Source organism: Pseudorasbora parva, chromosome 6, assembly GCF_024679245.1.
Source record: "Pseudorasbora parva isolate DD20220531a chromosome 6, ASM2467924v1, whole genome shotgun sequence".
NCBI classification, from domain to species: domain Eukaryota; kingdom Metazoa; phylum Chordata; class Actinopteri; order Cypriniformes; family Gobionidae; genus Pseudorasbora; species Pseudorasbora parva.
The window spans coordinates 51,564,342-51,573,977 of record NC_090177.1 but is presented as its reverse complement, the minus strand read 5'-3'; the positions used below and the strand labels follow the sequence as shown (position 1 = coordinate 51,573,977).

Sequence of the window (9,636 nt, the reverse complement as noted above, 5' to 3'; positions counted from 1 at the left end):
GGGTGATGCCACGGGTAGAGGAATCTCTCTCAAGCCATCTTTCACCTGACGCTGCATTGTCCCTTAGGCCACATTTACACATAGTTGGCTATAATTAAACCACTTATTAAAAACCCGCAACTTGATCCTAAAGAATAAGTCAATTACAGGCCAATCTCGAATCTACCGTTTCTATCAAAAATACTAGAAAAGGCCGTGTCTTCACAATTATGTTCCTTTTAAGAAAGAAATGGTATATGTGAGGATTTCCAGTCAGGATTTAGACCGTATCATAGTACTGAGACTGCTCTAATTAGAGTTACAAATGATTTACTCTTATCATCTGATCGTGGTTGAGTCTCTCTATTAGTGTTGCTCGATCTGCATTAGATACTATCGATCACAATATTCTTCTGAATAGAATCGAAAATTATGTTGGCGTTAGTGGAACTGCTTTGGCATGGTTTAAATCGTACTTATCTGACCGTTATCAGTTTGTAGCAGTAAATGAAGAGATGTCACACCGATCACAAGTTCAGTCTGGAGTACCGCAAGGCTCAGTGTTAGGACCGCTGCTCTTCGCCCTGTATCTGCTCCACTGGGAGATATCATTAAGAAGCATGGCGTTAGTTTTCATTGTTATGCTGACGATACTCAGCTCTATATTTCCTCACGCCCTGACGAAACCTACCAGTTCACAAGATTAACGGAATGCAGAGCTGATATAAAACACTGGATGAATAGTAATTTCCTGCAACTTAATTTAGATAAAACTGAATTTGTAATTATTGGACAGAAAAGCTCCACAAGTAGTAACCGAGAATACTGTCTAACACTTGATGACTGCTCTGTCAAGCCCTCGTCGTCAGTGAGGAACCTGGGTGTGCTCTTTGATACCAATCTTTCATTTGAAAGCCACGTTTCTAGCATCTGTAAAACCGCATTCTACCATCTTAAAAATATATCTAAATTACGGCACATGCTTTCAATGCAAAATGCTGAACAGTTAGTACATGCGTTCATGAGCTCAAGGCTAGATTATTGTAATGCTCTACTGGGTGGTTGCCCTGCTCGCTTAATAAACAAACTCCAGCTTGTCCAAAACGCAGCAGCTCGAGTTCTTACTAGAACCAGGAAGTATGATCATATTAGTCCAGTTCTGTCAACACTGCACTGGCTCCCTATTAAACATCGCATACATTTTAAAATCTTGCTTATTACTTACAAAGCACTAAATAGTTTAGCTCCCCGGTACTTAAGCGAGCTCTTAACGCATTATACCCCATCACGTCTATTGCGGTCTCAAAACTCTGGCCAGTTGATAATACCTAGAATATCTAAATCAACTGCAGGCGGTCGATCCTTTTCCTGTTTAGCTCCTAAACTCTGGAATAGTCTTCCTAGCATTGTTCGGGAAGCAGACACACTCTGTCAGTTTAAATCTAGACTAAAAACACATCTCTTTACTATGGCATACACACAGAACATTTTTAACTTTCATTATTCAGATCAATTGACTGATTGTTAGGCTGCATTAACTAGGTCAGCCGGAACCGGGAACACTTCCCATAACACCTGATGTACTCGTTACATCATAAAAAGAGTGGCATCTACGCTAATGTTAGTCTCTCTGTTTATCCCGAGGTTTATCCCGGATCTGGGCCCTGTCCGGATCGGATGGTGGACCTGCCTGGACATGACCAGCTCATCCTGGAGTGTCTGCTGAGCCGTGTCAAATGGTGTCTCCTCTGAATTTGCCTCACTGGCACGACATGCTCAAAACCCGTCTTCGGCGCAATAACTCCGATCTTTCATGTATTCATACTCTTGTGTAATCGACGCCCCATCCTAAATAAACCCGTCTCTTCAGTGATACCCTGAAATTTTGAATATTCCAATCCAATATGATTTCTGACCTGTAAGGTTGCCAGAATAATAATCTTACACGGTGTGTTAATAGGCCAGAGGAGAACTGGCACCCCGACTGAGTCTGGTTTCTCCCAAGGTTTATTTTTCTCCATCACGCCCTGATGGAGTTTTGGTTCCTTGCCACTGTCGCCTTTGGCTTGGCTTGCTCAGTTGGGGACACTAAAATTATGATCAAAGTTATTCAACTTATTATACAAATAAAATGTATGAATTAGGTCTTATTTAATTCTATAAACTATAATACTGATCTGCCAACATTGTTGCTATATGATAAATTAAAATAAGCTGATAACATCACTGTTTTCTCCAGTACGACTGTACAGCCAAATCTAATTTTGTTGCAATATTATCCTGTTTGACACTGTGAAGCTGCTTTGACACAATCGTGATTGTAAAAGCGCTATATAAATAAAGTTGATTGATTGATTTATACTTCTGCATTGGACCTACGCCGTATCTTCTACGCCGCAAGTTACACATTGGTTTTCATTTATACTTCTGCGTTGTAGTCCGCATCAATATGCAATTACACATGCAAGCCGCTAGTGGCCAGTGTCCACAGGCATGTTGATGGTAACCCCCAGTCTCAAGGCAAAAGCTGAAGTGACTTGTTTACACTGTCATTGCATGTATTTGAGACGCACCTGAAGTATCAGCAGTGACGGCGGCAGATTGCGGCTTTTCTTGCACCTTGAGTTGTTATATGTAATACAAATTAAGCATCTCTAGTTGATTAGTAGAGTAACATATGAGGCGATTTGGCACTGGAATGAGTTTGTGAAATCATGCAGAGCTCGTGTCCGCTGTTTTCAGGTCGCTCGTGCACTGACTAGCGCTTCAATCGATCGCTGTTGCGGAGATTCATTCCATTGAAAATCACAAAACGAAATGCATTGTGATGTGTCCCTGTTCTTGAAATACAATCACTGATTAACATCTTTGGTTTTAATGAGAAAATAAATAAACTATACACAGTGGATTTATGTATTTATTCACTAACAAAGAATCTCTGCACTACAAAATATTGTGTTATATAGCAGATATAGGATGAAACTATCATTTCTGGACACACGCACTCCTATTGCAGATTTATTAATTTATAGACCTGAGGAATGGGTTCTGGCAGACCAATCACGGTGCTTGCGGACTGCGTAGATTTGACGCATTTTTGGAGAGGTGCGTGTCAGGGTACGTCGTAGGGTATGCGCACCACACACAGCCTATGACGTACACTCGACGCAGAAGTATAAATTGAGCTTAAGGGCCGAAGATCACGGGCATCCAGTATGGTTTTCCGGCCTTGACCCTTACGCACAGAGATTGTTCCAGATTCTCTGAATCTTTGGATGATATTATGCACTGTAGATGATGATAACTTTAAACTCTGTCCAATTTTTCTCTGAGAAACTCCTTTCTGATATTGCTCCACTATTGTCCGCCGCAGCATTGGGGGAATTGGTGATCCTCTGCCCATCTTGCCTTCTGAGAGACACTGCCACTCTGAGAGGCTCTTTTATACCCAATCATGTTGCCAATTGACCTAATAAGTTGCAAATTTGTCCTCCAGCTGTTCCTTATATGTACATTTAATTTTTCATCAACAATATTAGTGATATATTATTATAGTCTGATCTGATGTAGCCTGTGCTGTACTGAATGTGTAGAGCAAATATCTGACTTAATTATTGACTGGTCAAAAGTTTAAGATATAAGATATTTAAGCACACATTGTGTCCGGAAATGAAATAAAATGAAATGCACAGTTTTTATTATTTTTGTTGTTATGAGATGTATAATTTGTCTGGTCGTTTTATATGAATGTGCTGGTATCTCTGACTGGATTGGCAGGTGTTGGTCATCTATCGGACGCATGTCTTCTGGAGGTCAGACTCTTTCCATTGGAAATGACTGGAAGAAAAGCCATTGTTGAGCACGAGTTTCTCCATGCACTGGGATTCTCCCACCAGCACACAAGATATGACAGAGATGATTATGTGACCATAAACTATGGAAACATCACCCAAGGTTGACATATCACTTCATTATTAATTTGCTTTACATAGCGAGTGTCATTATAACTAATGAGCGTTTAGAGGAAACAAGCCATTCCTTATGAAGCATCACATTAATAACTGCTATAGTCTTTATTTCCAGGGTATGAGAGTTCTCGCAGTAAATCCAGTGGGAACGTGTCCGTCACCCAAGGGACCTCATATGATTATTACTCTGTGATGCATTTTGATAAAAACGCCTTCAGCAACGGTAAGGGACCCACGATCATTACCAAGAGTCCTGAGTTCCAGGATGTGATCGGACAACTAAGGGAAATGAGTGAATCTGATGTGACTGAGCTCAACAAACTCTATAAATGCAGCGAGTATTTGACCGCTCTCATTTGAGGCTTTAATGTTTTGTGTTGTAAGGGTGGATCGCCTACAGTGGTTCATGCCGCAGGATTGCCGAACGACTAAAGAAACGTTATCAGCAAGATTGTAGAAAATAGGACATTTCTAGTCTATTACCACCCACTGCTACTTATATTATTCAAGATAGTCCTGGCAATTCCAATTCTTAAATACTCTTACTGCTTTATTTTATTTGTCCTCCCTTTGTAGCACTTTGAGATTTTCTTTAAAATGTAAAGTGCTTTAAAAATAAAATGTAGTATTATTATTATACCAATGACAAAAATATACAACGACTATAATGTGACTATATTGTATTGCAATAGGTAGCACTTCAAAGTCAATACCAAATCAAAACTAGTTAGCAAATCATTTGCAATTTAAATAATTTAATGACAAAATCTGGTTATGGTTACACTTAAAATAGTTGCAAAATAGATGTATGCAGATGTGACTTCTGCCTGTAATGTAAAGGGGCGTGGCGTTTCCGGCAATCGGTGCTTGGCACTTCAGCCAATAAAAATACATGAAACTACATTTGGCCATCTAACCAATCTAAGACCACTGCGTTTTTCGGAGGGACGGGCTTCATAGAAGCAGATAGCAAAGAGCCGTTCAAAGCACAGTGGAGACAACGGTGTGGAATAAAGGTGAAATATAAGAAAAATACAGCGTTTAAAAAAAAAAAGAAGTATTAATTCATCAACCACATTTACAGCATCATTTTATTATGGAGTGATGGAGATGCAACATTGTTAACGTTAATGTTATACTCTTCTTGTATTTAGCCCTGAGGTATTCCTTACTATCATGGTCAAATGTGACCATACAACTATTTTACAATTTAATAAATGTTCTATATTTTAGTTTAATAATATTTATTGAAGAGATCTTTTGGTACTAAATACTATTTGTTCAATAATTATGGTCCATTAATGACCACTTAAAATATATATATATATATAATTTTTTTACAATTAGTGTAGTTATTAAAGTTAAAATAGAGAATTCCAATGCAAAGAAGCAAATTAGAGTTATTTTGTGGCTGGAAAAAATAATAATTTGTAATGCCATTACCCAGTGTAAATAATCCTCTTTAATAAATAATAGTATAGTTGCTCAAAGTATTGCAGATCTGCTTACTTTGAACAATTAATCTTTCTCATGGACACGAGTTTGTGTGTTATTTCTGTGGGCACACAGGAGTTTTACGGGAATGTGACATATCAGGCCATATATTTAATTGTATTTAGGTTTAATAGGCATAATCATAATAATCATAATAAATAAAGACACAATCAATGAATGGATTTAGAAGGGTGTGTTTTCATGTAGGCCCATAATATTTTCTATATTATTTTATCATTTATTGATAACAAACTTAATTTGAATGCTGTTCATACACAACATAATGTACAATATAATAGGCTATAATATAGATTAATATAATGTTTATTAATATAATGTAAAATATATGATGATCAGGTGACCGTGTGTTTGTGTGCACTGCAGATTCCTCCGTCTCTTTCCTTGACCACTGTAGTTTTGATGATGAATCTCTGTGTCAGATGAGCATCTGTTCTGCTGCTGATTATGGCTGGAAGAGAGTGAACTCAGTGAAGGGCATCAATGCGACTGACCACACGTACTTGGGCAGAAAGCAGAACGGTCAGATCTATTACAGTCAGTCAGTAGAAATGCTCCACTTCCATCCACAGCTGCCACACACCTGTTTTCATGCCCGTTTCAGGCTCGTCTTTGTTCATGCACTTCAGCACTGAGGGTAGAAACCAGGGGGACGCAGCCAGATTGGAGAGCAAGACACTGACCCCTACAAGAGACTGCAAAGTCCAGTGCCTGCAGTTCTACTACTATCACAGCGGGCATCAGTCTGACCAGCTCAACATCTGGATCCGAGAGTACCAGAATGAAGCAGACAGCACAGGAACTCTCAGACTTATGGATCAGATCACAGGTCTGTCTCTTCTTCACACACTCATATAAGCCTGTATCTCAGTGTCACTGACCGCTTCATTTCTTGCAGAAACCCCTGGGAATTACTGGAAGCTGCATCATGTGCCACTGAACGCCAATAAATCTTTCCAAGTTGTGTTTGAAGGCCGTAAAGGAGCAGGAAACTCCAGTGGAGGCTTCTCACTGGATGATATCAATGTCTCAGAGACCGAGTGTCCTTTCATATGGCAGATGAGAGACATTGAGAAGGCTATGGACAGTGGGTTTGGCTATTACCTGAGTCCACTGTATTACTCCAGTGATGGTTATCGCTTTGGGGCTGAGTTATCGGTGTCAGGGAATGGACTTTCAATGTATGTTTATTTGGCATCTGGTGCAAATGATGAGCAGCTGAAGTGGCCTTGTCCATGGAGACAAATAACCGTCCAGATCCTTGACCAGAATCCACACATACAGAAGCGCATGTCCTTTGAGCTAAGCATCACTAATGACCCTAATGTGACTCGTTCTGATTAGATCTTTAATGCAATCTGATATTATTATCATCATTATTCATATGTTTATATGTAACATTTCACTTAGATGAGGATCAAAGTTATCTGTAGCTTTCACGGTTATTTTAAAAACCATGTTTTCCCTCTAACAGATGGCAGCTATTACTGGGACAATCCTTGAGAGACTGAATTTCAATTAGACATCGACAGCGAGTCTGTATTTGTGGGTAGATGTGAGGGCCTGAGTGGTGGCCACAAAAGAGTGGTAACACACACACACACACACACACACAACCTCACAAACACACACAATACAAAGCATATTTATTCATTTAAGATTAATCTTTTGCAATCATTTATTTCAGTATAAAAATAATCACACCAGACAACAGTCATTAATATTTTTATTAAGTTTCCATTTTACAACACATTGACATACATTGTTACTGATTTGTAGTGCACACAAATTAATTACCTTGTATTTGTTATTTACCTTTATTTCTATTTTGAGTTTAAGTTTACCCGTGATGTGGCGACTTCCAAACTTGGTCCGCTCCAGCAGCATCCTGGCGCTACAGAAATTAGAGGTCTGGTTGAAACCGAATTTAAGCCGCTTGGATCCGCCCGGATCTACCATTTGCCGAGGTTGCCCGGGGGAGAAAGGAAAGTTGATTTCTTTATGTATTGATTTATTTAGTTGTATATTTATGATATTTGATTGACTTTTGGTTTCCTTAATCTTGATTTAATGTTTCTTTCTTTGAGTTCAATTTTGATGCATTTGATGTTTAATGTTAAATGTAAAGTTTATTGGTTTCCCTCTTAATTTGTAATGGACCCATCCTTTCCTTCATAAGCAGTTTCTTTGTTAATTTGAGGTTGGTTGTTTTTAGTTTGTTTCTTTCTCATCTGTGTGGTTTGACTTTGATTTGTCTTTTCTTTTTGTTTGTTGTTTTGTTTTGATTTGTTATATGGAAATGATGAGTTTATAAGGTTATTCTTTTTGGGCTAAAATAAAGACCCGCTTTTTCATCCAAATGCTGGTGTTCCTTGTGCTTGGCTTGCTTGGTCCCTTACAGTAGACTTGCCTTTTTTCAGCTCCTCCCAAAAGCTGATCTCACTAGAAGAGAGTTTATCAAGGGCGGGGACATCATACTTCTCTTCACCATGCAAGGTAGGATTTGAGCTCAGAGAAAAGGTTTATCTGCTGTATTAAGAGCAAACTGGGCCTTATTAGAATGTATTATTTTTGAGGCTGATCCGGTTCCATATCATTTACAAAACACAATTAACAAAAGCACAAGTAAAAACATAAATATTTCCCGACATGCTCGCACAAAAGCATCTTACCTTAGTAAATGTGAAATCTTTACACAAATGTGTCAGGAATGATGTTCCCCTTGTGTCTGATCTTTATGAATGTTGTATTGATCCAGATATCTCAGGGCTGCTCCAGAATGACTCTCTACCCTGCCCTAAAGCAACGGTGAAGAACTTCAACATTTCTCCTGACGCAAGTGCCCAGCAGGGACCATGTTCTGCGAGGTGAATGCCCTTTAACCTCTGGTGTACATGTGACTAATGCACACTATAGCTGTGTCCCAAAGTGAAGGGTGCGCACTTCCAAGGCCATGCACTTCGAAGGCCAGACCAGGCCACGCCTTCAAAGTGCACGAAGGGCGAACCGAGGGACAGGGTTGCCAGGTCTGAATAATAAAACCCCTCCAATTGTTATTCAAAAGTATCGGAATCACAGCCAGAATGGGCCAAAATATCCCAAAATGCGGGACGCGGGCAGTAGAAATATTGCTTAGTAAAGACAACTTAACCTGTGGACTATAGGCTACAAACACCCCAAAGCAACAGTAGCCTAAATGCAGCCCCATTCCAGACTTGGCAACAATGAACCAAGCTTCGTTAATGGACTAGCAGGTTCTGACAACTGACAGCGGACGTTCGTGAGGAGATTTAAAAAGAGAAATGGAGCATATACTACTACTTATATATATATATATATATATATATATATATATATATATATTACAGAGTGCAAGCATACGCAAGAAGCTATATATATTTATATATATATACTTTTTTTGAGCTTTCTATTGGGTTTTGACATGCTTCAAAGCCTGCGACGATGGGCTAGACCATAAGCATGTAAATCTGTAGCCGGTTAAATATTGTCAAATTGCAAATATTAGTTAACAGTTTATTTCTTATGTTAAATGTAACTGTTACAATATATTTTAAACATTTAGCCTATATACGTCCAAGTTTTCTTTTTTTTTTTTAAGTAGGCCTACTTATTTTTATTCAACTCATCATCTCAGATGCATTTTTTTATGGCATGCCATGCAGCCGTCGACCGATTCGGCCCCGCAAAGCTGCGGACAGTGGAAATATGCACTCATCCCAGAAGATGATGTCCCCCTCAGGCCTTACCAGAGTCTCTATTGTGCATTATTCCCCATCTCGGTCCAGCTCCAGCTTCTCCCGCTCAGGCCTTACCAGAGTCTCTATTGTGCATTATTCCCCATCCCGGTCCAGCTCCAGCTTCTCCCGCTCAGGCCTTACCAGAGTCTCTATTGTGCATTATTCCCCATCCCGGTCCAGCTCCAGCTTCTCCCGCTCAGGCCTTACCAGAGTCTCTACTGTGCATTATTCCCCATCCCGGTCCAGCTCCTGCTTCTCCCGCTCAGGCCTTACCAGAGTCTCTACTGTGCATTATTCCCCATCCCGGTCCAGCTCCAGCTTCTCCCGCTCAGGCCTTACCAGAGTCTCTATTGTGCCTTATTCCCCATCCCGGTCCAGCTCCAGCTTCTCCCGCTCAGGCCTTACCAGAGTCTCTATTG

The 9,636-nt window shown here is 39.8% G+C and overlaps 1 protein-coding gene across 6 annotated transcripts in view; it reads left to right on the top strand.

Moving 5' to 3' along the window:
- LOC137079102 (cytolytic toxin-alpha-like) overlaps nucleotides 1-8,323 on the top strand; it is a 165,094-nt gene extending 156,771 nt beyond the window's left edge. For 2 of the 6 annotated variants that reach the window (XM_067447060.1, XM_067447064.1), the window contains 8 exons: nucleotides 3,757-3,933; nucleotides 4,063-4,170; nucleotides 5,826-5,981; nucleotides 6,064-6,288; nucleotides 6,358-6,761; nucleotides 6,934-7,014; nucleotides 7,293-7,955; nucleotides 8,218-8,323. In XM_067447060.1, the coding sequence (XP_067303161.1) occupies nucleotides 3,757-3,933; nucleotides 4,063-4,170; nucleotides 5,826-5,981; nucleotides 6,064-6,288; nucleotides 6,358-6,761; nucleotides 6,934-6,981 (1,118 nt within the window). In that variant the 3' untranslated portion in view covers nucleotides 6,982-7,014; nucleotides 7,293-7,955; nucleotides 8,218-8,323. Of the gene's footprint in view, nucleotides 1-3,756; nucleotides 4,197-5,825; nucleotides 5,982-6,063; nucleotides 6,289-6,357; nucleotides 6,762-6,933; nucleotides 7,956-8,217 lie in introns of those variants that run through there. The other 4 variants (XM_067447063.1, XM_067447061.1, XM_067447062.1 and 1 more) reach the window with 4 other exon arrangements.
- Nucleotides 8,324-9,636: the final 1,313 nt, after the last annotated feature.